Below are 27,924 nucleotides of genomic sequence, written 5' to 3' on the forward strand. Positions count from 1 at the left end.
GTGCCGTCCTGGCCCTGCTTCTGTGCCGGCAGCCGCATAGGCTTTCTTACCAGCGCGCCACGGCCACTTTCCTCACACGCTGTCCCCCCGACTCTGTCTCCGGAGTTAGCTCCACCCCCATCCGTCCACGGACGGAAGGCGACCTTTGTATTGGTGAGACAGAGGAGGACAGGTGCGCCAGAGGGAGCCTTCTGGGCGTTGACTAGCCCTCGGCGGCCCCCGTGGCCCCTCTGCCTTGACCATTGCTGGTGCGGTGTGTCGGGGGCAGGTGCAGGGCGCACCAGGGCCTGGAGGACACAGCCCGGGAATGTCATCGGGCACAGACCCCCCCCACGACAGTGTGGCGGGGCACCTGGTGCTCTGGGCACTTGCCTGTCATAGACAGTGTGGGCACATCCTCATGGTCCTGGAAAGATCTCAAGGGCTTATCGAGCCTGTCCCCAGAGTCCGAGCAGGAGCACCTGAAAGGTGAAGTTTCTTATATGTGTCTGTCAGTAATGCGAGGAACTCAGTCCCGTTGACGGGCTGCAGCTGCCAGGGCTTGCTGTCCTCGTGCCTCCTTGTCCCCAGAGTAAGTGTCGGTTTGCACGGACCCGCTGGAAGCCAGGCCCTCGCTGCCCGCTGATGAGTGAGGGCTGTGTCCTGTGGGAACGGGGGCCGTGCGGGGCCGGGCGGCCAAGGCCCTGGGCATGCTGCGTGGTTTATGAAAATGTATGTTACACGTGGTTACTTTGCCCACTGAAAGGCCGTTTGAGTGCGTGGGATTTTGATTGAGAATTAAGACTTCTAAAAAGCATGCAGGCGGAGCTCTGCGGACCGTGGTTAGTTTCTGACATGTGGATGCGGAGCCTTCAGACGTCCCGTTCTTGAGCTTTGTGCTGTTGGTTTCAGCGAACTAGATGTGTAAATAACGTGCACATTTCTTTTATTAATGATGCAATGTCCTCAGTAATGGCGTTTCCCAGCTAAACGACAGCCGTTGGCCACTAGACAAGGCCGTGCTAGCGACACGTGTCTCCAGGGGCCCGATTTTCGGGTTTGTGATCAGCAGTCAGGCTTCAGTGAGGTAATCTAAGATGGTAATGGACTATCTCATTGTAGGCTTTGGAATCCCTCCTGGAAAAGAAACTGTCACCGAAAAAGAAGAAAAGTTTCACGGAAATTCAGAGCAGGTTTCCTGTTGGTGGCCACGGGGCCTTAGAGAGATGGCAGGGTCCTTCGCCCAAGAGCGAGAGGAGACCCCTCGTAGCGAAGGAGACGTTTCCCGAGGAAGCAAGGTGGCCTTCGGGGGCGAAGACGCTCCTGGCTGGTATGTGTCCTGAGACGTTCACAGTGTGGTGTCTGGTTCCTCGAGGCCGTCTGGTTGACACAGACGCTGCGCGGGGCAAGGTCAGGATTTAAAACCTGCTCCGTAGCAGGTGCACCCGAACCCAGAGAAGCAAGTCGCAACCAGAGTACGTCCTTGGGTGGGAGGCTGGAGGGTCCCCCTGCAGAGGAAATGTCCCTCCATAGAGGAGAAGTCCCCCCCATAGAGGAAGGCTCCTCCTAGAGGGAGGGTCCCCCCGTAGAAGAAGGTCTCCCGTAGAGGAGGGTCCCTATAGAGGAGGGTGGGGAATGTCAGGTTCCCACACCGTCGTGCTCGGGTCCCCTAAAGGAGATTCCTGAAGAGCTGGAAGTGAGAACCCCGCTTTTTAAACGCATGTTTGTTTAGATTTTAATGATAGGCACACGCACACACAGACACCCGCGTGACGGATGTGTGTGTTTAGTGCAGGTAATGACTCGTCCCCAGAGCTGGAGTGCTGGCCTTGAACCTGGGCCTACAGGGATGTTGTGGGGAACAGTGAGCAACAGAGTAGGTTTCCCACATCCTTGCCAAGTACCTTATGTCGTGAAACTGAGACTTTTCCAGTGTCTGGATGGAAATAGTCCTTCCTGTTGGTCCTGTCCTATCCTGTCTCCGGGGAGGAAGGTCATTGGTTCTCCCAGACGTGTGCTCCCTCCTCTGGGCGCCCTCCACCCTCCGGGGGCTGGCGTCGTGCTCGTGGGCGTGGAGACTTTCTTCCTGCGCTCTGGGCCTCCTCTGTGGGTTTACACGGGTGGTGGTGGGTCTCTCTCTCAGTCACTTGCTTTTCGCTTGGTTTGCGACACCTCTCCTGGTATGGGGAGACCTGCATCTGGTGCACGGAGCCTGTGTTCTCACATGTTTTCCTCTGTCGGGAGGCTCTTCCTCCTTGTTCTTCACAGTAGGCTGACGGCGACGATGTGTCTTCAGAGCAGAAGGTGCTTGTCAGGTTCTGGGGCAGAGGCCGTGGGGCTGGTGATGGGCCCCTGAGCTCACGGGCTGGCCTGGGGGGACGACATCATCCTGCCCTTTGTCCACTCCCGCAGGTGAAGGGCACAGTCTTTGGCCAAGGAGAATTCCTGACGTAGGGTTAGTAGGAATTCCTGGGTTCCTTGTTAGGTCGTTTCCAGTTTTCTCATTTTATGATTTTTTATTCCTGCTGTGAACGGGATTGTCTTTTCACTGCATGTTGAAATGGGTTCTAGCTCCTTGCGGCAGAGCCCTGGAACGCTTTCCAGACAACCGGGTGGCGACCACACTGCCTCTTGTTGGTTCTGAGGGATGCAGTGGGACTTTCCTGAAATCAGGATGCAGTCTTAGGTTGATGATACCTTACAAGTAATTGGTCATGTTTTAAAATTTGTTGTTGGTGCATAAAATAAGGGCATGTCTTATACTCGATGTTTTAGATTTGATGAGTTAGTTAATTCTTCTGTGTTTTTCTGGATACACAAGATCACCGACAAATAAGTAAAGTTCTGCTTCTCTCTTTGCGATTTTTATACCGTTTCATTCTTCTCTTTCTCCTTTACTGGACAGAATTTAGTTCAGAATAACACTGGGTGACAGCTGCAGTGGGGACCCCGCCGCCCCGGGTTTCGTGGGGTCCGTTTCCATGCCATGCTTGCTGTCAGGGTCGCACATGTCCGCATGCAAAGTGGGGGAAATAATCTTCTGTTTCTTCTTCCAGCTTTGTGAAGAGATTTTCTTTTCCTCTACTTTTTCCTTTTTTAAGTTAAACCGATAGAGGTATACATTGATAGTGTTTTAAAGTAATTCCAAGATTTTAATACTGAATTTTTTAATGGGCCATTGGTGTCGGTGTGGATGAACCCAGTGAACTTATTTTCCTGTTTCAGTTGGAGTAGAACGTAGAGTTGGACGAGCGCACAAAGCGTGGGTGTGCAACTGCATTTGCTGTCAGAAAACAAACCTCTGTGGAGCCGCTACCTGCGTCAGGGACTCGAACATTCCAAGCACTGAGAAGTTCCCTCCAGTCTCCACGCCTCGTCTCCTCCCCTCCCCAAAATGCACTGTTCTTCCCGTTTTTTGCTGGACTTTGGTTTCTGTCGGACCTGGAACTTTGTGAGCTCTTTAGGAATGGAGGTGCATGATCGGTATTTTCGCGGGACGGGCCTCTCTCTGCTCGCGTTTGTGTGGCTGGGACCTGCTGGCGCTCGCGGCTGTGTCCCACCATAGGAGCGTAGCACGGCTCCGTGGTCCTCACCGTTGGGGCTTCCCAGGTCTGGACGATACCGAGAAGGCTCTTCTCCCGTGTGTTTCGGTGTGTGTGCACGTGTGTTTGTGTTGGGTGTGTTCCCAGGCGTCCCGGTTGGGGCGTCGCGGCTGGTTCCACCGTAATAGCGAAGGTTCTCTTCAAAGTGGTTTTACCGGTTTTACGCTGACCAGCAGCGTGTGGGATCCGCTGCCACCCATCCTTGCCCACACTTGTCAGTTTTTGTAAGTGTAGCCCCTGCTTGGTGTGTAGACCGTCTGGTTTTGTGTTCAAAGATTGATTGACTTGATGAGAGCGGGAGGCGGCAGGGGGCGGACGCTGCTGCATGCGGAGCCCGACACAGGGTTTGACCCCAGGACCCTGAGATCAGACCTGAGCCAAAATCAAGAGTGCGACGCTTAACCCACTGAGCCGCCCCGGCGCCCCTCATTCCGGCTCGGATTTACATTTTCTGTGTGAGTGACAGTGTGTTTTCTTGTGTTTATGCCCTGTTCGCACGCCTCCTGCTGGGCGGTGCCGGTGCAGGTTCCTTGCCGCCCTCCCTCCCTCTTTCACGTTCTCCTTCTCTTCCTTCCTTTCCTTTTTTTTTTTTTTTTTTTGGTTCCCAGAATTGGATTTATAGGAGTTCTTTGTAGGACTGCTCTGCGTGTGGGCCCTGCCTCAGTGTTCTGTGCTGTACACACACACTGGGACGATACTGCAGCTTCTGCCACGGCAGCGGTGCTGGGACGGACAGAATCGGTCATTCGCTGGGGTCCGATGCTGCACTGTTTTCCTGTACGTCTTTTGGACAGCCGATAACCGATAACTGACAGCCGATAGTGTCCTGGGATTCTGACGAGTTAATGCCTCCTGAGGTCCCGATTCACAGACAGGGCTTGCGACTCAGTTGTCCTCAGATCCTCTCACGCAGCTTTCACTGCATTTACTCTGTGGCATGCCCTTGCGTGGCATCCTGGAAGCCCTCTGACTCCTGACATGCTTGCGGACGTGCAGACGTCTGGCTGACCTGCAGACGCTCCTGTTTTCTTACCTCTTTGTCAGCAGGTTGTGCTCTGCTGTGTGTGGAATCGTGAACGACCCCGGCTCACTCCAGCCTTTGCTCCTTTCTTGCCTTTTCTCCTGTGCTCTTGTGGCTTCGCACATGATCTGTCGACGGTTCGAGTGTCTTGTGCAGCGCGAGACTCGCGCTCTCCTTGGGCTTCCTCTTCGTCTGCTTGGAACCTGAGCCGTGAGACGCTCGGCCGTCAGGGCCGTGACATCGTTCCTGTCAGAACCTCGGGGCCAGCCCTTTGGGTGGTGCTCGTGTGAGGTCGCGTGGAGCTCACCGAGTCTCACGCCCCTGTCCCAGAGCTCTGGCCTCCGCTGCCAGGCTTGGAGCGTCTCCTGTGAGTAGCTGACTGTAGCGTGGTTAACTCGCTCTGGTGTCCAAGGTGCAGGACTCCCTTGAACGTTCAGCCTTGGTTCCTGAGTCTCCTCTGCCGATGTTTTCTCTGCCTGTGCTGGACTCTCCTGTGCTCATCAGCAGCTTCTTGGGTCACTGTTTCCTCTGCTGGGTTGGAGCTTGTGTGTCGCCGTGCACCTGACCTGTGTCCCAGTCTGCCGCCGATGCTGTGCACTGCCCTGGCGTGGATGTCTCCGAACTTGCCGGAGAGCGGTTAGATGTGCACGTCACGCAGTGTGGTTCTCCCTCCCCCTCACGGCTACGCGGTAGAACGCAGCCCCAGGTCGCTGCGCCTCTCCTTCCCACGCCCGCGAGACAGGCTCCCGGAGGCAGTGTGTCCGAGGTGGGGAAGGCTCCTGGCCAGCTGTGCGGTATGCTGCGGTCCGGGTGCTGGGGGGCGACAAGGACAGCTTCCCGGGCCTGCGCAGACGCGTCTCCTAGCTGGGTTAGAAGAGCGCAGGTGCCCGCAGCCGAGGTGGGGAAGTGAGCGCCTGCTTCGGGGGCAGCGGGCGGAGAGCTGCCGGCTTGCAGCTCCTGCAGAACCGACATGCAGAGCGGGAGCGCGGACACACGTCGTGACCCCGGGCGGAGGACGTCGTCTCTCAGCCTTCGTTTTTCCGTCTGTGAAGCGAGGACACTAGTCCTTATCGTGCGGGACAGACCCGGGTGTAAGTGGCACATCAGATAATCCCGAAGCGCCCTAAACGTGGCAGGTGTTTTTAGTTCCTCACCACAATCTCAAGCTACCGCGGGAGGGGCAGGTTGTGATAGGCAGATGGTAGCTGAGGAAACAGGTCTTTGGTAGCCATTAAAAATGAATTTTTTTTAAAAAGATTTTATTTATTTATGTGACAGAGAGATCACAAGTAGGCAGAGAGTCAGGCAGAGGGAGAGGGGGAAGCAGGCTCCCCACTGAGCAGGGAGCCCGATGCTGGGCTCGATCCCAGGACCCTGGGACCATGACCCTAGCCGAAGGCAGAGGCTTAACCCACTGAGACACCCAGGTGCCCCTAAAAATGAATTTTGTCCATTTCTAAAATAATACAGTGATCAGGTTGTGGAGGAGTGAGCAGGCCTGCGTTGCCAGGGAAATGGGTTTCTGTGGAGCCGTTCCCCTGTCCCTGAGTGGAAGGGACAGACCCAATCTTGGACCCTAAGTCAGAGGGTGCAGCCCTGCACATGTTTCATTTTGTCCCCATGGGCTGGCCGCTGGCCCCTGTGCTGGGCGCAGCCTTGGGGTCAGGGGGCGGGGGAAGCCCTGGGGGTCTGTCCCCTCCCGGGGAAGAAGGCTGTGCTTCTCAGGCACTGTCAGGCGGCCTGGGGTTGTGTGAAACACCCCGGGCTATCCTGCTGGGACCCAGTGAGAGGCCTGCTGGGATGCCAGCTGAATTTGCGCTCGAAATGGCGGGCTTCCGAGGGGAGGGCTCGCACCTGCACAGAAGCGACTTACTAGGATCTTCTCTCCTGTCTTTAGAATAACTGTGAACGCGTCTTTGTTAGTTTTCTTCCTGAGTGCCTGAGAGTTCTTGCTGCTGACACTGACGGGATGTTTTTTCTTATATTCTCTCTGGTCATCTTGATATGTGGGAGTGATACAGATTTTCATGTATTTTTTTTCTTATCCAGAAACCCTCTTCCTCATTTAATTCTGTATAGATCCTCTTGGATTTCCTATATGGAAAACATCTCCTCTCTAATCAAAGACCATTTTATTTCTTTTCCCGCTGCAAATTGAATGGCGTGGATGGATAGAGGTTTTAAGAAACCACAGTTTGAATATTTACATCTTAGAAAAAACACATTTGGTACCAGGCGGGGTGACCGCAGACGAAGAAGGGATGGGTCAGGAGGCGCTGTTCTCACAGTCATGGGATAGCACACGTCTGCCCCGGCTGGTAGGGGCGGTCAGGGCTGGGGTCCGAGGGACGGCGAAGGAGCACGCGTGGGAGGGGAGCCTGGGTGTCAGCCATGGCATGCGGGTCTCTGCCTGTGGGTCCCTCTGGGAGTCACAGGGTGGGGAGGGACTTTGGCAGTAAAACGGGTCTCTGCTGGCAGGCTCGGCCAGGTGTCTGCAGCTTGTCTGTCCTTCTGAAATGTCCTACAGATCACTCTCCCAGTGGGGCAGCGCCTGCTGCGACCTGGAGGTTGGAGAACGGGCTGGATATGATGGGTGCAGAGATCCTTCTGGAAGAAGCCCCGTCCGCTCCAGACCATAGTGCCAGCTTCTCGGGGGATCCACTGGCCCTGGAGAGAGCTGGAGTGGTGGCAGGGAGGCCCACGACCAGGAGTGTGGTGCTCCGGAAGGAGGAGGCCCGGGCGCCGGCGAGGCCACCTCAGGTGCGGAGCGGCCCCTTCTGCGGCCCGTGTCCCTGGTTGCCGGCTGAGCCCACGGTCCACCAGCTGGGCCCACTGTCCGACACCGCTGACTTAGCTCGGCTCCGGGTAGTGTTTGGGTTTGTTTTTTTTCCTTAGAGATTTTATTTATTTGACAGAGACGCAGTGAGAGAGGGAACACAAGCAGGGGGAGAGAGAGGGGGAAGCAGGCTCCCCGCTGAGCCGGGAACCCAACGCGGGGCTCGATCCCAGGACCCCGGGATCATGACCTGAGCCGAAGGCAGAGGTTTTAACGACTGAGCCTCCCAGGCACTCCTAGTGTTTGACTTTCTAAGGAAAAATAAGAGTTTTTAATACTGCTCCCAGCACCGGACATCTCTGTTGTCCTGGTTGAAGAGATGCGTGTGGATTTGACACCGCAGCCTTCATCGGGCAGGCTGTCCTCACATTCCGCTGCTTCTGCTTCGGAAGTGCGGGATTGGAGGGGATTGAGGTCTGCTTCCTGCTGAGCATAAACATAGGTAACTCATCCCTCGGTATGAAAAGGCCTCACAGGGCCGCTGCTGTGGGTTTGGGAGGCAGCTGGCTTGAAGCTGCGTTAGACTCTAAGCTTCTGTTTGTGGTGTGACTGCAGCAGAGAACCTGCTGGAAGACGGCCTCCTGGTCCAGACACCCTCGGCGTGCTTGGCGCTGGTGGGCCTGCATGTTGTCAGGTGGCCCCCGGCATGGCGTGGAGCGCTGGTCACTGGGACTGGGGTCCTGGCTTGGCTCTGCCTCATGGGGCGTCATCGGGCAGGCGGGACTGGTCCTGGGCCATGAGCCCATTCAGCCTTCTGGAAGCACGGGAAGAGGTCTGTCCCGGCGCACAGATGAGGCATGACGCATCTCAACCAAGATCGTCATGCAGGTTTTTTTTTTTCTTTAAGGAGAAACATAAGGATAAGTATATTTTATGTGTATATTTATGTACATGTAAAAGGGTGGTAAATGCAGGGTGTCCAGATTCACCCCTTCCCTGACCCCCATCACCGCCGGGGGGTGCGGAGTACAGCGTGTATGTTCAGTATAGGAGCGCTCGGCGTGAGGGACGCTCGGCGTGAGGCACGCCTGCCCCCAGGTTTTGCGTGCTCTCCACGCCGGCTTCTGGTGCAGTGTGGGGACTCCCGAAGCCTTAGGCGAGCTTCCCTGATACCCGTGTGGCTCTCGAGCATGTGCCTGTCTCCTGCAGAGACTGCACAGAGCTGGAAGAGGAGGACCGACCCGGTCCCAGAGCAGAAGCCGACTGCAGCGCACGACAGTGTCCTCCAGACTGAAAGTGAGCCAGCAGCCTGTGAAGGACAGCAGAGCCCCTTGGGTGCCTCCGAACCCCACGTCCCCGCCAGCATCTCCCAAGTGGTACGTGGTGGGGTATGTACTCTGCAGGGCGGGTGCCTGTCGCTTAGGGTTGACGGACAGCAGCAGCCCGGGTTCCGCTAAGCACAGAAGTGTCTGAGGCTGAGAAATACAGGAAAATGTTTGTCCAGAAGCCTCTTGGTGCCTTTATCCTTCCGACGGGGGCGGGAGCCTCCCGTGGCTGCCAAACCGCTGTGGGCGTGTGGTTCTGTGTGGGGGTTGCAGGTGTGTGCCGACCTGTGTCGCACAGGGGACCTCATGGCCCAGTGCCGGGAGCTGTGCCTTCCTTGTGTGGAGTGTTCCATGCTGGCGCGGGGCCTCAGCCCTGACGGTCTTGGGGGCCCTGCAGTCGGTCCTTGCTGGGGGATGAGTATTTAAAGAGAATCCTAATCTCAAGACGAGACTGTGAATCCTAAAACCATGGGGCTCTTGCCGCCACCGGGCGCAGTGAGGAGGAAGCGGACTTTACCATCTGTGTCTGCGTTAGCACGTGCGGGGGCATGGCCCATCCCACGGAGCAGGGACGGCGGGGGCCACGGGGGCCCGGCAGGTGGCGGGGAACAGCCCGGCAGGCCGGGCCGAGTGTGAGGTTGTGCCTTCTGGTCAGCGCTCGGAGCCGACGTGGCGGCGACTCGGACGTTGAAGGTCTTGCTTACGCAGCAGGGCTGGATCCGCCGTCAGGCCTCGTTTCACGACTCCTCCGCTCTGAAGCGTGTGCTTTCCCGCGCGGGCTGGAATAAAGACACGGGTTCCGCTGGAGGCTTGTGCGGACCTCCGTGGGTAGACGCTGCTGCGGCCCCGAGGTGGGGTGGGGGGGCATGCCGGGTGCGGGCGGGAGGCGATGTGGGAGCCGGCGGCCGCGCCGGCCATGCTCTCCCAGTGGTGCTCTCCCGCGTTTGCAGCGCTGCCTGGCTGAAGGTGAAGCCGAGCCCCAAGAGTGCTGCAAAGGAAGCTTGGCCGCGGCAGGATGAGGCTCGGGACGAGAGTCCGCGGAGGGACGCCGTCACGCAGGAAGCCGTGAGGTATGTGCAGCTGGTTTTCCACCTCTGGGAAAGGAGGGGCCCCGGCACCCAGGGTCTGGAGCGGACCCTCTCTCTGGTGCGCGCTATGCCGGTTCCGTCCTGTGCCGGCCGCCGCGCTCTGCCGCCCGACGGCCGCATGGGCACAGCGACCCCTTTCCCTCTGTTCCTTGCCGCGGTGGGTGCTTTGTCACCGGCTGCTTGTCTGTGTGCGGTGCAGCGGTGAGCTCTATGGAGACTTCCAGAAACGGTTGGAAGAGTGAATCCCAGTCTCTGTTATTTACAGTTGCAGGAGGGGCCGGTTCCAACCGACCTGCGGTGGAGGTGGAGGGTGAAGAATGGTGGGTGGAAGGGGACGGGCTGCTTCTGGTGCAGAGAGACCGGCTCCACTCGGGCGTGAGATGAGAACGTTCTGGAAGGAGTGGTGATGGTGGGGCTCTGCGTTCACGTGGCCAAGACTGCTCTTGCCTTATGGACTGTTGTGTCATTGGATGCTAGTCCCGTGTCCGAAACCGAAGGACACAGAGCCCCCGTGCGACAGCCCTTGTTCTTGAGTGTGCGTGGGTGGTTTGGGTGGCTGTCCACGCTCACTGGGAGTGCGTGTGCCCAGAGCCGCCCGTGAGGAGCTCCCACGGCAGAGGTGGGGTCCCCCGTGGAGCCCCAGCCCTGGCCCTGGCAGCGTGCGGGGTGAGGCAGGGTGGTCTGACACCGCTTATTGCCTAGCAGGCTCGCTTGGCTTGATGCCGAAACTTCCAAAACCGTGAAGGAGCTGGAGGAACTGAAAGCCGGGGCCTCGGACGAGACACGGAGGCAGGGGTGAGTGCCCGTGCCCCAGGCGGAGCGCTGCGGCCACTCCCCGCGGGCAGGGGCTCTGTATACCTCGGCAGCCCCCAGTGGGGCGTGGGTGGGACCGGATGGCCGCTGGGCCTCTGTGCTGTCTCCGAGGTCCGCTCTGCTCGCTGTGGACCCCGGCAGGACAGAGGGACCGGTGGGGCTCAAGGCTGCTGGAACGGGCAGGAAGCTGGCATGGAGGCGGGGGTTTGCGTCTGAGCGGGAGTTGTGAGGGCTTGTCTGCACACTTGTGCCCCCAGGACCGCCGTGGCCTGGCCGTGCCACATGGACATGTACCCGAGTGACCGCATGTGTGGTCTTTGCTACCAAATGTCCCTCCTGGGCAGAGATGCCGAACGTCGTCGGGGGGCTGGGAAAGCTGAGAGGTCAGCCTCGCCTCTGCTTGTCCCCCGCCCCCGGGCGCTCTGCTCTTGGCGTCTGGTCCACGGGTGGTGTGTGGGCTCTCTGCTTCAGGGTCGACTTGAGTGGAGGGAGTTAGCGCCCAGCCGGACGCTGGCAGTCGGAGGGGTCGCTGGCGCTCTGGGGCCCACCAGGCTGCTTCCTGCCTCTGATCACAGCTCACCCTGCGGCCGCCCTCACACTGTGTGTGCTGTCAGCCCTCACGACATGCTCGTGCCGGGGCTGGCAGGCTCTGGCCCTTCTCTCTTGTCTGTGGTCGAGGGTTCAAGCTACCCCGTGGCAGAGGCGCGTGTGGGGGGCGTGGCCGACTTGGTTTCAGCTTGGTCCTAGTCCCCGGGGTCCGGGATCGAGGCTGCCTCGGGCTCCTTGCTCGGGGCGGAGTCTGCCTGGGGTTCTCGCCCTCCCTCCGTCCCTCCCGCCCACTCGCTCGTGCGGTCTCTCTCGGATGGACAGAACGGAGCAGGTGCATAACCACAGAGCCGTGGGATTGGAAGGGCCTCACTCGGCCAACCTGCCCACGCGGTCGCACACGGCATCTGCGATGGGACGGCCCCGCTGAGGCAGTCCCTTCCTCCGCCTCCTAGCCTTCAGGAGCAGCCCTGGGACCCTACCCGCTGTCCTTCGGCCAGGGAGCAGGACGGCAGCCCACTGGACCCTATCATCCCTTTGGGCGGTCGTCTGTGAGAAACGCACACACGCGGCTCAGAGTAATAGGGACGGGAGGTCCCTGCGACAGCAGCTCTCATGGGTGTGGGCCCCCGCTGACCGTCCATCCTCAGTCCCTCCTGGTTCCTCCTCGGTCACTCCTCCCCCACCGGAGCAAACCACCGTCCCGACTCCTCCGTTCGTCTTCCCATCGCCCTCACCCGTGAGTCTGCCCCCAACGACCGTATCCCTGACGGTTTGCTGTGCAGGGCTGAGGTGCTGCCACTGCGAGGAGCGTGGCCCGGGCAGCGCAGTGTCTGGCTCCTGGCAGACCCACACGTCCGGCCCAGGCCGTCGGCGGGCCAGGTCATGGGCCAGGTCACAGGCAAGTCCCGCATACGTGTCAGGGAGGTGTCGTCAGGGCGGGGTTCCGTGTTCAGTGTGGGGCTCCATTCCGTCCCCCGACCTCGCTGACATCTACCGCTGTCTGCTAATTCTGGCCCCTGGGGTGAGCGTGCGGTGGCACCTGTGGTTTTGCTGTGCGCCTCCTCGCGTCGGCTGAGGCTGTGTGCTGTCGTGCCGGCCGTGAGGCTCTCCGTGTCCGGGCGTGAGCTGGTGCAGATGCGCGTGCAGCAACGGGGGCTTGCCTGCGAGCGAGCTTCCCGATGGGGTCTTGACGAAGAAGCAGTTTCGGGTCCTGACGGAGAGGAGTTTGCCAGCGTTCTGTCGGATGGCCCCGCAGATCGTCTGTGCTCTCCACCAAGTGCTCTGCCGCTGTGCTGTGTTCTCCGTTTGCGGCCTGCTGTGAGCTGGCGTCCATGCGTGACACCAGATGTGGCTCCGTGCGTCTCTGTCCCCGCGGAGACGTGCCGTTCTAGTGCTGTCTGCTGGGAGGGCTGCTGGGCTGAGCTTTACTCCGGGGCGAGCAGCTGCCCGGCTGGTGAGGGAGCCTCAATTGTCGTTAGTCCTTCCCTCGGGGCGGGTCAGAGCGTCCGGACACTCAGCCTCTGGTGGCCAGTGTCCCAGGAGCGTCCAGCGTGCCTGTGGGTCCAGAGATGCTCCCGAAGGGGCAGCCAGACTTCCCTGCCAGTCGGAGAGGGGCCCCCAGGCTCCTGTCTCCCATGTTTAGGCCGCCCCCAGGCCCCCACCTGCCTGCTCCCACCAGCCCTGTGCCATGAAGTCAGCAGGGCCGTGCGCGGCCCCTCCGCTTTCCCCATGACTCATCCAGAGTTGAGCTCGGCTGCTGGATGCGGTTGGTTACCACGCTGTCCTGTTTTCCAGAAGCATTTTGCTTCCTCTCTGTGGGTTTGTGTCTGACTCTGGGATAGCGGGGTTTGGAGAAGGAACAAAATCAGTTTGACTTGTTCAGTCTTCTGTGCTCTCGAGTTGTTGAAAGGCGGCCATTTCTCTTTGGAAATGTACCGAGAACCTCGCGTACCCGTTGAGACGTCAGAAGTGGCCTCAGCGGGTCCCAGACCGGTGGTGCACGGCTGCAGGGCGCTTGCTGGAAAGGCTGTATCCCGGCCAACTGCGGGTCTGCTCTTTAATGAGACCACTGGGACATCGCATGGCTGTCAAGATTAGAGCAGCTCCATGGTTTTACACTCGTTTCATTTTCCTCCACCCGGAGCGGTACCTAAATATACAGACTAGGATGTTTTCTTGCCTCGGATCTTAATTTTGGATTTTATTTCCACATAGCGTGTTGGACACCCAGCTAGCAGACAAGGTAGAGAAGGCGGTCCTGGAGCGTTTGAAGCCTCTTCTGGTCACGGCCCAGGTAACACCGTCGCTTGCCCTTGGAAGCGCCAGACTGAAAGGCGGCCCTCTGTGAGGCCTCGCGGCTGCTGGGCCACATTGTGCTACGTGGTCCGCCTGCGGCGCTGCCCGGCCCCACGGCGTCCACGGGTGGGTCTGCAGTGCACGTAAGGGACCGAGACGGGAAGAGAGAGTGCCACATCTGAGAAAGGGGAGCTTTCAGTTTAGGGAATGAGCTGAGGCTCCAGGCTCCGTTGTTGATGAGATCTGCAGTGGTGTCGGTGCCTCTGCGTCTGCGCGAGTCCTGGGTGCGCTCACCTCCATGGGCGGGATGGTCGGCGCAATTTCCCACGGGCCCAGGCCTGTGCGCAGACTGCCCCTCCCTCTCAAGGAGGAGGTGTCATGCAGTGTCACCGGCAACCGCCATCCTCCTGTGGGCAGTGAGCCGGAAGCGCCGGCCGGCAGGGCACGGGTCGTGGAAATAGTCTTGTCTGTGTGGATATGGGGGCCACGGGGAGTGTCATAATCTCACGTGGAACAAACAGTGTTCTGGGGCCCTGAACAGCCATTGCAGTCTGTACCTCCAGTGTAAGAAGCGCGTAGTCATCTCGAGAGTCCCGGGACATCTCAGGGCAGAGTGGAGGGACAGCTGGCCCTGGCCCTGCCGGCCGCCTCCTTGTCTCCTTGCTGAGTGAACTGGCACAGAGACGCGGAGGAGCTGCCGAAAGGCACACGGCCACTCTGGCCGTGTCCAAAGTCGGAGGAGGAAAAGGGGCAGAAAGCCAAGAGCAGCACGTGGCCTTTCTGTTCCCGAAGACACGAGCCGGGACCTGCCGCGGAGCCTGACGGAGCCACAGCCAACTCCAGAGATCGCGACAGCTCACGGGCCATGGATCGCGACAGCTCACGGGTCACGCTTGTCTATTTGCACAGAGGGTCAGCTCTTCTCAGGAAGCAGATCGTCAGCCAAGGGACTGGCCGTCAGCGGACGTGGCAACCGGCCAGCCCGCGGAGGAGGTGAGTGCGCGGTGGCGTCCTGCCGACACTGCCGTTGTGTTGTGAGGGCGTCCCAGGCCGCAGGGGGAAGTACACAGGTTCCCGAGAGCGCTGGGGATCCTGCCCCGGGAGGGGGAGGGGACGGTTCCTCTTGGCTTGCTGACGCTTACAGCGGGATCTCAGGAGCCACAGGGTGCTGTCCGTGGCGCTGTCCTCTCCTGAGGACAGGATGTGGCTGTGGCACGTGGCCCTGAGTGCCGGCGGCTTGCTGCCCCAAAACAGCCATTGTCTCATCCTGCCATGCAGCCTGGCTTTGCTCGCAACGGGCCTGACGTCCTCTGTGCTGAGGGTCCCATGCTCACTGCTCGGCAGGCTCGCTCACTGAGTGCCAGACGGCGCCCGGGACTGGGCAGGGAGGGGTCGGTATGATTTGGGGAGCATGAGAGCACGTGCTGTGGCCAGGTGCCCTTGCATGTCCCCCCAGAGGACCTGTGTCTGGCCTGTGCGGGAGCATTGTTGCCCGGCGGGGGCTTGGGCTGTGGGGGTGGGGGTGGGCGTGGGCCTCCGCCAGGCTGGAAACCAGCCGTGGCTGTCTGCGCCCGGACATGGGGCTGAGCCGATGTGCAGGCCCAGGCTTGGGGAAGTGGGACCAAGCCTAGAGGCCGGTGACACGGGGTCAGGAGGAGTGCGGATTGCGAGGGCGTGTCCCACGCTGCTGCTCGGGTGGTGCCTGGCTGCCTCCTGAGAGCCTGGTGGGTGCGGCTCCCACCTCACTGTCCCAGCCTCTTGTGATGAGTCTCAGGTTCCACCCCTTCTGAGGCCAGAAGCTGAGAGCGTGACCCGTGCACCCGGTGCAGCCCCCATGTGCCCTCTGCAGCCTGGTCCCCAAGCGGTCCTTCCTCCTGGCCAAGCGCCTTAGCCGGGGTGGCGTCCCCAAGGGACCAGCAGGGCGGTCAGCAGAGCCGTCAGCTGTGGGTTAGAGGGTTACCAGCCTCGTGTGTGAGAATTAGACTGTGTAGATCGTGGCACTAGGTGGTCTCGAGGAGAGTTAGTGACAAGGACTGCAGCCCTGTCAGCAGCTAGTGTCCCAGGCTCGACGTGGGCGTCTCTGGAGGTCCCCAGGCAGCCCCGGGAGGGTGTGCGTATGAAGAATCACTGAGGTCGGCCCGGCGACGTGGGGACAGGCGTGTGCTGTGACCCTGTAGGACCGGGGGCCTTCCCTTCCATGCAAACTCTCCAAGTCCCATCTCGAGAGGGAAGGAGACGTTCGTGTCGCACTCTCGCCGCATTTGCTTACAACACGACATGAGCACCTCAGGGGTCCCTTTCCGAAATGCTCGAGAGTTTTCCGAGTTGAAAGCTGTATGTGCATGTGGCTAAAAATGCAGTCATTCGGCGCAAGTGTGGTGTAGAAGTGAGACCGTCCTGCACAGGAGCGCCGGGGCATTTGGTACCCGGCTTCTGTCCTTCTGTGTCGGTGACCTCCGGTGACCTCTGATCAGCGTGTTGGAGCGTCATCTTTTCTGAGGGCACACGGGCTTCCCGACGTCCTGTCGTCCGTAGATGAGAAATGGGACACGTGCAGACACGCGTCTGCATTGACGGACCCGTGTTCCTGGGTTCCTCTGCTCTAGATGTTTCTGTGACTCCGTTGTCTGATTATTTGGCTGATTTTTATTTAAGGTTGGGTGTTTGTTCCTCTCTCTATTGGCTGCTAACACGTATTTTTTCTGATCTGCTAGAAGGTTTTTTGAGTTGCTGCGGGGGGCACTGCTGGGTCACGTCCCCATGCCCGTGCTCACGAGCCCTTCCAGCTCCGAGGCAGGACAGCCCCTGTCTCTCTGCTGAGGGTGAGAGCAAGGCTCGGGCTTGTGGGCACAGCGGGCAGCGCCAGGACCGTGCGCCCCACGAATGTCTCCTTCCGGAGCCTGATGCCGTCGCTTCCCAGCACACGTTCCTCGTAGAACCCCTCAGAGCAGGTCACAGACACATCCTCGAGTCTGAAAAGCCAGAGCGTGCAGACGCTTCGCAGACCGTAGAGAGCTGTGGGGCGTAACGGGCACGGGGTCAGGAGAAGCTGGCGAAGTGCTCCCGGGTAAGGGTAGAGAGCCTGGAGTGAGGACAGAGCGTGAGGAACCCCTGACGTCATGATTAGACGTTCTTCCAAAAGCCTGGAACTGCGCGAGAACAAACCTGTCACCTGGGCCCGACCCGTGGGCTAGCGGGCTTTTCCTCTGGGTGCGGCACCAGGAGGATGCGTGCTTCGCTGGCTGGTGGGTGCTGCTCTTGGTCGTGTGCCTGGTTTGCGGCAGCATCTGAGCGGCTGGTGGCCTCTGTGCTGATGTGGCTGTTGGCTCGCTGGCATGGCAGGGGTGCGACGGAGGGGATGGCCGCCGGCCACTTTTAGGTCTTTCGTTGCCTCTCCACCGCCCCCCACTCGCTTCACAGGCTGCAGCTTTGGACCGCGCACCCCACGGCCTTCACCAGCTGGGGGACTGTTTGGAAAACGCTGCCCACGGGCCCTGGGCCATGACCCACCATGGGGGCTCGGAGTCGGAAACCTCAGCGCCCATGGGGGACGGCAGAGGCAGTCCGGATCTGGAGAGCCTGATGCTGCGGGTGGAGGAAATGGAGGTGAGGTCCGGGGCTGCCCCCCCATGCTTCTGCAGCCCGGGTGCTCGTCCCGGCCCCACTCCGGCCAGCATCGGGCCTTGGGAGAGTCACTTGCCCTCCCTAAAAGTCAGGGGTGTTTGCAAATGAGAGCAGGTGTGAGACGTCAGCACCGTGCCGGACACAGCTCAGGACATGGCGTCATCGGTCGGTGTTGGGAGCCCCCCTGGGACCAGAGCCGGGGCCTGGACTACCCCCCCCCCCACCCTGGCACGGGTTCCCCGCAGATCACACGGCATCTCTCTTCTTTACTTGCCGTGACGCCACTTTGGGACCTTTCATCCTACGAGCTTACGCCTCCGGCAGCACCCGGCCTGGGGCCTGGAGCGTCCAGAGTGGGGAACTGAGGCCTGGTGAGGGAGCGGAGGGTGCAGCCACGGTTGCCGGGGTGCTCTGGGGCGCTGGGCCTCCTGGCCCCCATGCCATCCGGTCCCGTCTAAGGGCCCATGACCGAGTCTCCGTTTGGATTTGCTGTTAAGTAGAAACAGGAAGACCATCTTTTCTTGGTTTTTAAAAACATAAAATGTGTCATTCGCCCCCGTGCTAACACAGTTCCCCTTCCCGGGGTACCCGTCCGGCCTGCAGCGTCAAGAGCGGCCGGCTCTAGCCCCGTGGGGCGATGGAAACGTCAGTTCCGCTGGGGCCCACGGCTCATGTTTGAAGTGGTCAGCGGCCCGTGGGACAGGTCACCCGTCAAGACAGGTTCTCATGGGCAGTGCTGGTCTCCGTTAGATGGGTCAGATGAACTCCTCGTTAAATTTTAGACTTGGCCTCGTGAACGCCCTCGCTGCCCATTTCCGGCAGTGCGCTGCATCGTGTCGGTGAGCTCTTCTGGCGCGGAATGAAACTGCTCATTGTTCATATGTTAAACTTGTTTTTTTTATAGAAATACCGGGAGACAGTTTGCCAGAGATACAGTAAAATCGTATATGCTGATCCTCACCTGTGGGGGCAGGAAGGAAAGACGGGTGAGTGTCCCCCTGCCGCGTCCCCCCCACGCTCCCCCACACCGTATGCCGCAAGGTTTCGGACGCACAGGAACGTTGCAGACCTTGGGGACATGCACGTGCCTGCTCGCGCCGCCCGCCCGCATGTCCCCTGTGTCTGGGTGCGTGTCAGAGCGTGGCAGGTGTGGGCGTGCGTGACCCTGAATGTTGCAGCGTGTGTGTCTGCAGCTAGAGGGTTGCGTTTCTCTGTGGCTCTTTTTCCTTTTGAGATTAAACTTACATGTGATAAAAAGCACGGATGTTAATTGTGTCCTTAGCTGGGTCGTGGCAAACTGGTACACGGCGGGCTTCTTGCACGTGGACACGCCTCCTGTCGATCTGTCTGCCTGCGGGTTCTGGGCTGTTGGGGACCAGCGAGTGTGAGCACATTGGTGTGTGACCTGTGCGGACGCTGGCAGGTCCCGGAACAGGGCCGTGCTTCACTTTGGGGGAAACTGCCGGGCCTGCGCCTGGGCGCCCGGCGGTCTGGGACTGCAGCCATGGTGACGGGCGTGGCCTCGTGTCTCGTCGTGCTTGTGTCATGCCCTCGATGAACAGTGACGTTTAGAACGTGTCTCTGTGATCGTCAGCCGTGGCGTCTGTCTGCGTGAGGCTTCCTGGTGCTTCGTACGTTTTTGAACATCGTGGAGTCTTTTGTCTGGAATCGTAGGGTCCTCTGTGCTCTGAGACAAGTGCTTTGCCAACTGCATCCGTTGTCCTCCTCACGCCGGCTTTAGTGAGCTGCAACTCACCTTCCTCAGACTCGGCCTTTGGAGCGCGTGGCTCGGCGGTTTCCCGTGTGTTTGCGGAGCTGCCGGACCCCGGGACGCATCGTCCCCACGCGCCGGCCCTGCTCTCACGGCTGCGGGTCTCCTCGGACAGACGCGGGCCAGTGTTTCCCAAGCTTGTTCTCAGGTGTAGCTTGTTGTAGGGACGTTTCTGACTTCAAAAAGTCTAACATCAACTTTTTCCCTTTTTTTTTGGATCTAAGAAACCTTTACCTACCCCCAAGTTCCGAAGGGGGTGTCTTGTTTTCTTCTAGAAGCTTTTCAGGTTTAGCTTTTGTGCATACGGTTGGGTCCGTCTCGAATGAAAGTTGGCCTGTGATGTGAGGTGGAGGTGAGGGTCTGGTTTGGGTTCTCCTCCCGAGGGACAGCCCTGCAGGCCCCGGCCGTCCATGGAGGAGACGCCCGCTTCCCGCTCCCCTGCTGCACGTGGACACAGTTGCTGGCTCCTGTCACGGCTGTGGCCGGAAGTGCCGCTCATCAGTGGCCACCTCATAGCCGTGGGGAGGCGCCGCACACAGGGTGTGAGTGCAGAGCGTTGGTGGGGGGGCGGCCGCTGCTTTTCTAGAATCAGGGAGGACTCGTGCGCCGTGCCACATGCCGACGGACGTGAGCCGTCTAAGCGCTCTTGGGCCTTCCGTGTGTTCTGTGGTTCTCAAGCCCCTGCCCTCTGCTTGTGGCGTGTCGCCCCCCAGCAGACACCGTGAGGTGCCACAGCCGCGCAGCCGCTCTGGGAGGCTGGGGTCCCCTGGCCCCACCCGTGCGGGGCTCCTGCCATCCCCCCTCCCGGAGCTTGACTCCTCCCTCCCTCCCTCGCCTGCAAGCTCCTGTGGCCGTCGTGCCCGTCGTGCCCGTCGTGCATCAGGGTCGCTGGTGGAGGGATCTCCCCTCTCAGCCAGGCTGCAGAGCTGAGGCTGGAGTTGGTGCCCTGCCGTGTGTGTGCGGCGGGTCGCGGCGTGCAGCAGCCGGAGTCGGTGCCCGGCGGTGCGCGTGCGGCGGGTCGCGGCGTGCAGCAGCCGGAGTCGGTGCCCGGCGGTGCGCGTGCGGCGGGTCGCGGCGTGCAGCAGCCGGCCGTATGCAGGACTCTGCTCTTGTTTCAAGGACAGTTCAGGCCAGTCGCTGCTTCTGAGCGCGTAAAAGCTCGGCGTGCCCCCGACGAGCGTGGTCGACCCCGAGAGCGAGCACTCCTTGCCTGGGAAGTCCCGGAGTCCTGTGTGTGTCGCTCTGGTTGTGTGCCCAGCTGTACCACAGAACCGGCCTGAGAGTGGTTTTTCCTTCTCTTGTCCTCTGCTCGTGGGAACAGTGGACAGCTGTCCCGTGTGGTGTTTTTGCAAACACTGAGGGACGTAGCGTCTCCAACAAGGACGCTGTAGGCGTGTCGGCGTGAATCTGGCTCACAGGGCTCCTTCCCAGAGAGCAGCACACGTTTTCTGCCTCTACGTGAAACACTCTTCAAGTTTCAAGTGACCCAGAGCTCAGAGGGCTGTCAAGCTCCAGGCTCGTTAGTAAGTCCGTGTCCTGACCGCCGTCGCAGCTCTCTCCCAGCGATGCCGAGAGACAGACTGAACCAGCTAATTAAGCGTTCCGACGGGAGTGCTTCTTTCCTTCCCCAGTAATCAGACCATCTCAAGGTTAACAACGAACCCAGGTGCTCAAGCCTCCTCGAGTGCTGGCCCCGACAGGAGCCTGCCTCTCCTGGGGCTTCGCACAAGCCTCTGGCGGAGCGTCCTCCAGGTTCCCGAGGCTCCTGAGCGGGCTCGTCGTGTCTTAATGCTGAGGCCTCGTTGTGACTTTAAGTTCGCCTTTTCTTTGCAAACCGGAGCATTCTTGCCCTGCCGGACCCCGGTTAGGTTTGAGAGATGGGCGTGTGGCCTCGCCGCGAGCCCGGCTGCGAGGACGGCTCTGGGAAGCCCACCGGCGTGTCTCCGCTCAGTCACTGTCTGCTTCTCCTCTTCTAGGGCAGGCACCCCCAGCAGTAAGTGAAAGGCCTCTTTCTCCTCATCCAATCAGGATCACAAAGACTCCAGCTCGCAGAGACCACGACGTGAACATCGTGTTGGAAGAACCCAGGAATGCCAAGTGAGTGGCGCTGAGACCTGCGTCAGACCTGCGTCCGGCTGCTGGCTTGCCCCTGGGAAGCTCCGGGAAGGCCCCAGGAAGTAGCATGCTCGCGGGGCAGGCAGGCCTCCGAGGGCAGCGCCACTGTCCCGGCTCATCTCTGTGACAGACCTGCTTCGAGCGCGCACTCTGGCCTCCAGCGCAGGGGCTCCCGCCACAGGCAGGGCAAGCAGGGCGCAGTGGGGGGGTGCTGGCTCTGTTTAGGTGGGAGGGAGATCTTCGCCCATCCACGTGGCGGGTGGAGGGAACCATTCAGCCTTGCTACGGTGCGCTGGACGCTTTCCTGACCACCTTCTTCCCTCAGTTCCCTGGACGAAAGCGTGGGGACGGATGAGAGGTCTGAGAAGAGCAGGGCCCCCCTTGCGCGCCTCCCGGAAGAGTGTCCGCAGAAGGACGGCCAGACCACGCTGCACGTCCCCCCAGGCCTGCGGCACAGCATTGGCGACTACTGTAGCCGCTTCGAGCGGTACCTCCGCCTGGTCGCGCACGAGGCTGTGGGCGCCTTCAACCCGTGGCTGTTGGCCGAGAGGTCAGTACGATGTTGATGTCGTGGCCGCGCGGCGGGGCCAGGCGCCGAGCAGGAGTGCCCAGAAGGCTGGCAGAGGGACAGGCCGGCATGTGGGCTCCCTAGGCGGACTTTCTCTGCAACCTGCCTTCTCAGGCAGAGGAGCTGGCGAAGCAGGTGCCTGTCGCTGTGTCAGGAGCCCCGGGCGGCCTCCCTGTCGGGCCCGTGACCAGAGCCAGCTGGGCCGGTGTCTCCCGAGAGCGGTGGCTGCCTGGGGTTCCTCCTGCTACTGGTACTTGGAGAAGGAGTGTAAACCGTGCGTTGAAAGGCACGTGTAACTTTGCTCCTTTGAACTATGGTGCACATGGGGATCCTGGCTGGCACCTGACGCAGCCCTGCGGATGGCTGCCGTCCCTGTCCCTGAATGGGTGCCGGGCTGTGGCCGGCCCTTCCTCTGGCCACTGTGGGCCGGTGCCAAGAAATCCTTCCCGCCACGCCCTGCACGCCTGCCCTGCACGCTCGCCCAACACACCCATTCGCCCGCACAGACTGTCCCCTCAGGTTGGGTCTCTGGCCTCCACGCCCCACTTGTCCCCTGAGACCCTCTTTCCTTCCACCCCCCCAAATGGGCCCGACTGCTTTCCGGATCTGCGGGGCGGCTCTTGTCCGGGGCCGTCCCTCTCTCAGCACCTGTGCGAGCAGCCCCCACCCCACCTCCCCAGGGGTCTCCTCTCTGGTTTGCTGAGCACGTGCTGCCCCATGCAGGGAGGCCAGGCTGACCCTCCGCATTTGTGCCCCTTCGTGCCGTCTGCCCCGCAGACTCGCGGCTGCTGCATTTCCATCACGGGTGTCTTGGTTCCGAGCTCGCAGCTTCCTTCCCTGGCGGGGGTGCAGGGGGCCCCGCCTGCCCACTTGGCCCTCCCCTCCAACCACCTCTACCCGGGGTGGCCTTTGTGCTCAGTGGGTCCATCGGTGGGCCTCTCCCCCCCGACCCTGGGTTTCTCCCTTCTTCACGCGGCCCCTTGGGGTTCCAGTACCTGCCCTTTGCCCTCCCCAGTCTCCGGCGTTTCTCCTGCACTAACGTCGTGCGCGGTCTCCTGCCGAGGTCTGTGATCCATTTCCTTGTCTTGCTCTGAAGTGGGACCAGGATGGTGGCTCATGTCCATCCCCTGCATCGCCCCGAGCCTTCCCTTTCCCGTGCCCTCAGGCCTCTTGATTGTTCTGTGTGCGCTGCCCGTTTGTTTTCTGGGGAGGAGGACGGGGAAGCCTGCTGGCCTCGTGTGTTCCCTCGCACGCGCGGTGGGACGCTCCCTCCTCCCAGACCTGCCTGGGTCGGTTAGGCTGATGGGCCTGCGGCACATCTGGAACGAGCCGAGGACAGACCGTCCGTCGAGCGGTCTTCCCGTGACCCGTGATGCCTTCCGTCTGCCGTCCAGCTCCAAGGGCTCCCGCTCCGGTCTTGTTCTCTTGCGGGCTTCCGGAGCCGAGGGTCGTGTCCACCACGTCCTGGAGTAGCCCTGGGGAGAAGGGAGTGCACTCTGCTTTACTCGTGCTTTTCACGCCTCTGCTGCCCGCCCCGAGAACAGCGCCGTTCCCACGTGGGAAAGGAGCCGACGCGCAGTCGGGCGGGAGGGTGCTGGCGGCAGCGGCCGGGGCGGTGTCGCGCTTGGCGGGAGCAGACTCACGGGGTCCCGGAGACCTGTGGCCGGATGGGCGGGGCGAGCCGCGAACTTACCCGTCCTTCGTGAACCCCTGTCGTGCTCCATGTCACCTGAAGGCTGTGTGAAGCCGTAGATGACGGCCAGCGGGGACGAGCTGGAGCATCGGGGGGCTGTCGAGCCGCAGACCGGCGGCAGGAGACCCAGCCGCTGGGAGCGCCGTGGAGGCCAGGGGTGAGGGGAGCTGGGCGCCGGCGGGCGGAGGCGTGGGTGCGGGTGAGTGGGAGGGGTGGGTGGACTCTGAGCAGGGCCCAAGCTGGACCAACCAGGATGCGTGTCCTCGGGAGTGAAGGACACGGACACACGGGGACACAAGCTCGGGACACTGAAAGAGGAGCTCCTGAGGAGGAGAAGTGAGTTCTCAGAAATTACGAGGCCAGAGTCACCGGAGAGTTCAAGAGCCAAGCCAGACCCCCCCGAGGCGGGCAGCAGAGCGAGCAGACGGCAGGAGAGACAGGACTTCACAGATCCGCCGCTGGTTCTAGGAGTCACGAGTCTAGGAGACGTCCCGGAGCTGTGGGTTCAGCAGCTGGACCGTGGGTCGTGCTCTGGAGGCGGGGACATCTGAGGCCTGTGTGCGAGCTGTCTGCTCTCTGGGGAGATGGCGGCTGGCCCCGGGGCCCCTTCCTGCAGGGCCTGAGCGCCCGTCCGCCCCCTGGGACTGAGGCTTTGACAGGCTTCTGTTGTGGGGACACGGAGGTTTGGGCCGTGGCAGCAGCCTCTGGCAGTGGGAGCCGTGTCTGTGAGAACAGGGGAGGGGCCGTGGGAGATGCCCCGGAGGCCGCCCGCCCGCGGCGAGTGGGTACGCAAGGAGCAACGGCACAGACCAGGCGGAACATACCTCGGCCGTCACTGCAGGAAGCCATGTGGGTGTCCTGTGTGGGGGGCAGGCAACAGACGGTCCCGGGGAGTCCAGCAGGCCCCTTTAAGAACCCGACAGGAGAACAGCATGTCATTTTCAGCTCGACTCTGCTAGAAGATGTCCGAGTGTCCCGCAGTCTCTCAAGCTCAGAGCTCGGCGAAGCTGTTGAACCAGACGGCAGAGTGAAGGTGCCATCTGGAATTCTGCCGTGACACGCAGCGCCCGGAAACCCGGTGGCCGGGCAGTGGCGCTCAGTGAGTTCCTGGGGGCGTGGGGCACCAAAACAGCGTGGGCATCAAGGAAAGCAAGACAGGACTTAGGAAGTGAGACCCCGGCGTGGGAAGCCATCACACGAGGGGAACGATTGAGTGGGTGTGGGGGGCACCCGCCCTGGTGGAGGGAGGACGGAGGGCCACGGAGGGTCGGTGGGAAGGTGGAGACAGGAAGGAAATGGGCTGTTAACCCAGGGCACCGGGGCACCTTTGCATCTGTCTCGTAGTTTGGGGTGGTGAGGGCCAGGAATGTCAAGAGCATAGTGGGTGATTCTGGTCATGGTGGCCCTGGAATCTGGACCACCTCCCGCTCAGGACAGACGGAGCCTCCACAAGCCACCAGCTGATGGTCAGCCCAGGGGGCACGGGGGCCTTTTGAGGACCTTTGGACATGGAGCCCAGGGGTGAGAGCCCAGGATGTGCCGCGGCAGCCTGGGAACGCTCCTTGCAGGGACTGGGACCCTGTGGGCAGCGCTCCGGGTGTCAGGACGGGGCTGGGCGTGCTGTCCACACTGCTGGAGCCTCGGACCGTGAGTTCCAGAAGGTCTACAAGCCCCAAACACAGAAAGTGAGAAGAAATCCACGCATAGGCGCATGTCGCAGTTTTCTTGAAAAATAACAGGAAAAGTGGAAATCACTCGGAGAAGGGCAGAGCGGGAAGCAGAGCGCTAGAGGCTGGGGTGTGCAGCGTCCCATTAGGGCAGAGGGGAGAGGGCTGCCACTCTGGCACGGGTGCGTCGCGGAGGTGAGGGGTTCCGACAAGCAAAGTGAGGACGCTTGTCACCGGCCGCTTCGCCATGAGAAATGGCAAATGCGCGTTTCTGGGGCAGATCAGGAGCAGGGCCAGAGGAGAGGGGAGCTCAGACGCGTGCGGCAGTGGGTGTCCGTGGACACGATGATGCCCGCCCACGTCACGGCAAGACCAGCATGACGGCTGCTCCAGAGCCTCTGGGAGCCACCGGGGAGACGGCGAGAATGTCCGCGGTCAGGCTTAGCATTCGGGCACGTGGGAGCAGTGTGTGCAATGTCCACGGGAGCAGAGAGGAAAAAATACCACAGATCCCCACGGAGTGGAGCAGGAGAGGGGAGGGAGCCAGCAGACGAGGAGCAAGTACCCGCTTCGCTGGCAGCAAGGGGCTCTGATGCATCGGGGTTGCGTTGAGTGGAGAAGACCATATGCATTGGGGGAGGACGGTCAGAGCTACAGAAGCTCCACACGTCCTGGTGGGGGCGGCCATGCGCTGTGGCTCGGCTGGGGGGACCCGCGTTCATGTTTCTCACCTGTCCCCCCAAGCCCCCCAGCTTGGAATGTGCAGAAACTCGAACCTCCCAGTATTTCCCACCAGTAACACGATCTAGGGAAAGGGGCAGACAGCATTCGGTCCGAGCAGCTTGGACATGGCCTGTGCGCCCTCAGTGAAGCCCGGAGAGCCATGGCCACACGTGTTTCTGCTCGGTGGGCGTCTGGCGCGGACTCAGGAGGGCCGATCAGATTAGTGCGTGCGTCTGCGTGCCACACGGGGAGGCCGGATACGGGATGGACGCGGCAGGTGTCCATGTGTCCGTCTGGCCCGTCTGCTGAGAGAGCCTCCATGCTGCAGCCCCAGGAACACAGAGCACCCAGCTCCTGAGTGCTATTCTCCCCAAAATGTGCCCAAGCCCCTCGGGGAAATGGCCGGGTCTGTGTGCGGGGCTTGGAGTGGGCACGACAGCCGAACTGTCCCCTGAGCCAGGAAGGAGGGGTCAGAGGACCAGGGGGCAGCTGGGGGACCCAGGAGCAGCTGGGGGGTGGGCGCCCGTGGCTGTGTGGGGCACGGATATCAGAGGGGCAGTGTGTGCACAAATGCCTGGGATCGATTACAGACGGGGCCAGTCAGGGCCTGCGAGGCCCCGCTGCTGGGAATGAAGGAGGGAAGGAGGGGTGAGCACGCAAGTCAGTCCGGGAAGGGGAGCCCCCCTGCAGTGATCCGACAGTGGCCAGTCCTGCACCTGTGCCCGAGTCCTGCGGCGAGGCACCCCTGCCGGGGGGGACTGGCACGGCCAGGGAGCTGGCCGTGTCCCCGCAGCACCCCAGGAAGCCACGTGGGATGGCTGGATGCACTGAGGGACACGGTGTCCCTTCTGTGGCCTCGGTTCCACAGGTGTGTGACCCGAGGGGCCCCGAGGAAATATCAGACAGGCCTGGACTGGGGGACATTCCACGAATAAAGGCCTTGCTCTTTTGGAGAATGTCCAGGTTATGAGAGAGAGGCTGGGGTTGGCCGCAGACTTGCGGGGGAGCTGGAGAAGCAGCGGGCAGCAGCTCAGGGGGACAGTTCGGCTGTCGTGCCCACTCCGAGCCCCGCACCCAGACCCGGCCATTTCCCCGAGGGGCTCGGGCACATTTTGGGGAGAACAGCGCTGGCCTGGGTTGGATCCTGCCCCAGAGTAGATGGTGTGTGGAACCTGGAGGCTGTGAGCCCATGTCCTGTCAGTGGCAGTGTGGGGGTGACTGTCCCAGAGGAGGTACCCGGGGGGTGGGGGCGGGCAGTGGTGGGGCATCCGTGTGGATACCAGGCCCCGCCCCAGCCTGGTGTGGGGTCCGGGCAAGTGGGGCCGCCTGCTGGGTGAGTCCCGGCTCCCGTGGCTGTGCTCATGGCCGTGCCCTACAGTTGTGTTGTTTGTCTTCAGCTTCTCCGACGAGCTAGTGGATGAAGCTCTGGGGGCTGTGGCCGCGGAGCTGGAGGATGCGTGCGAGGACTACGCAGAAGCTGTGTTCACCTCGGAGTTCCTGGAGGCTGCGACCTGAGGGCTCCATCTGCAGTGGACCTCCTCCCTGGGGTGCACGGGAGCCCCTGAGCCCGGCTGCCCTTCTGTGCCTCCTGGGTGCCTCCCACGGAGGGGGGGCCCCCTTTCCATCCTCTCATGGTCGTGGTGATGGCTCTGGTGGTTAATGACCAAGGGCAAGGTGTTTCTCAGCCCCCAGAAATTGTGAATTATGACAATATAATAGTTTCTCAATGTGTAGTTTCTCTATTGAAATCCCATGTTTGTTTTGCCACTGAATCTGGTGACAGGAGCGTCGGGAAAGGTGTTGGCAGGTGTATTTCCCGAGGGTCCACGTTGCTGCCTAGCCACCTGCGCCCGTGGCTCCTGTGCTCCCGTCATCCAGAGCTCCCTTCTGTTGGTCCCCGTGACGCCACGCCATGCAGACGGAGCCCACCAGCCCTCCGCGTCCTGCCAGCCGGTTCTCACCCCGGCGGTCCTCTGCACCGTGGTCCGCAGCCTTGTCTCGCCCTGGCGGCCGTGTTCTGATGTCCAGACTGTGTCAGCACGTGGGGGCCATCGGAGGCCGTTGGGAGGGTCCCTGGCTGGCATCCCTGTTCTCTGGGCCCGCATATTCCACGCCTGTGGACCCACAGAAGACCGGGCGGGAGGAGAGGACTGGGCCAGAGCAGAGGACCTTCCTGGATGCGGGAAGCCTGGCGGGTCCCCCGGGAGAGGAAGACACCCGAGAGCCACAGCCTTTTCGTTTGGTCCTCTCCAAGCTGTGTTTTACCGAGAAGTGCCTCTGGCTTTTCAGAAAAAAAGGAATGTGCGTGAAAATAA

At 61.2% G+C, this 27,924-nt stretch overlaps 1 protein-coding gene across 1 annotated transcript in view; it reads left to right on the forward strand.

Annotated features, from left to right (window-relative positions):
• KIAA0753 (KIAA0753 ortholog) overlaps positions 1 to 27,234 on the forward strand; it is a 41,223-nt gene extending 13,989 nt beyond the window's left edge. Inside the window, exons 7-18 of the mRNA XM_032839817.1 lie at positions 1,102 to 1,322; positions 7,143 to 7,362; positions 8,588 to 8,754; positions 9,654 to 9,773; positions 10,497 to 10,586; positions 13,368 to 13,446; positions 14,358 to 14,441; positions 16,869 to 17,054; positions 17,977 to 18,058; positions 20,820 to 20,940; positions 21,284 to 21,508; positions 27,007 to 27,234. Coding sequence (XP_032695708.1) covers positions 1,102 to 1,322; positions 7,143 to 7,362; positions 8,588 to 8,754; positions 9,654 to 9,773; positions 10,497 to 10,586; positions 13,368 to 13,446; positions 14,358 to 14,441; positions 16,869 to 17,054; positions 17,977 to 18,058; positions 20,820 to 20,940; positions 21,284 to 21,508; positions 27,007 to 27,124 — 1,713 coding nt within the window. The 3' untranslated portion in view covers positions 27,125 to 27,234. The remainder of the gene's footprint in view (positions 1 to 1,101; positions 1,323 to 7,142; positions 7,363 to 8,587; positions 8,755 to 9,653; positions 9,774 to 10,496; positions 10,587 to 13,367; positions 13,447 to 14,357; positions 14,442 to 16,868; positions 17,055 to 17,976; positions 18,059 to 20,819; positions 20,941 to 21,283; positions 21,509 to 27,006) is intronic.
• The last annotated feature ends 690 nt before the right edge of the window (positions 27,235 to 27,924 follow it).

Source organism: Lontra canadensis, unplaced genomic scaffold, assembly GCF_010015895.1.
Source record: "Lontra canadensis isolate GAN:19392208 unplaced genomic scaffold, GSC_riverotter_1.0 scaffold110, whole genome shotgun sequence".
Taxonomy (NCBI): Eukaryota; Metazoa; Chordata; class Mammalia; order Carnivora; family Mustelidae; genus Lontra; species Lontra canadensis.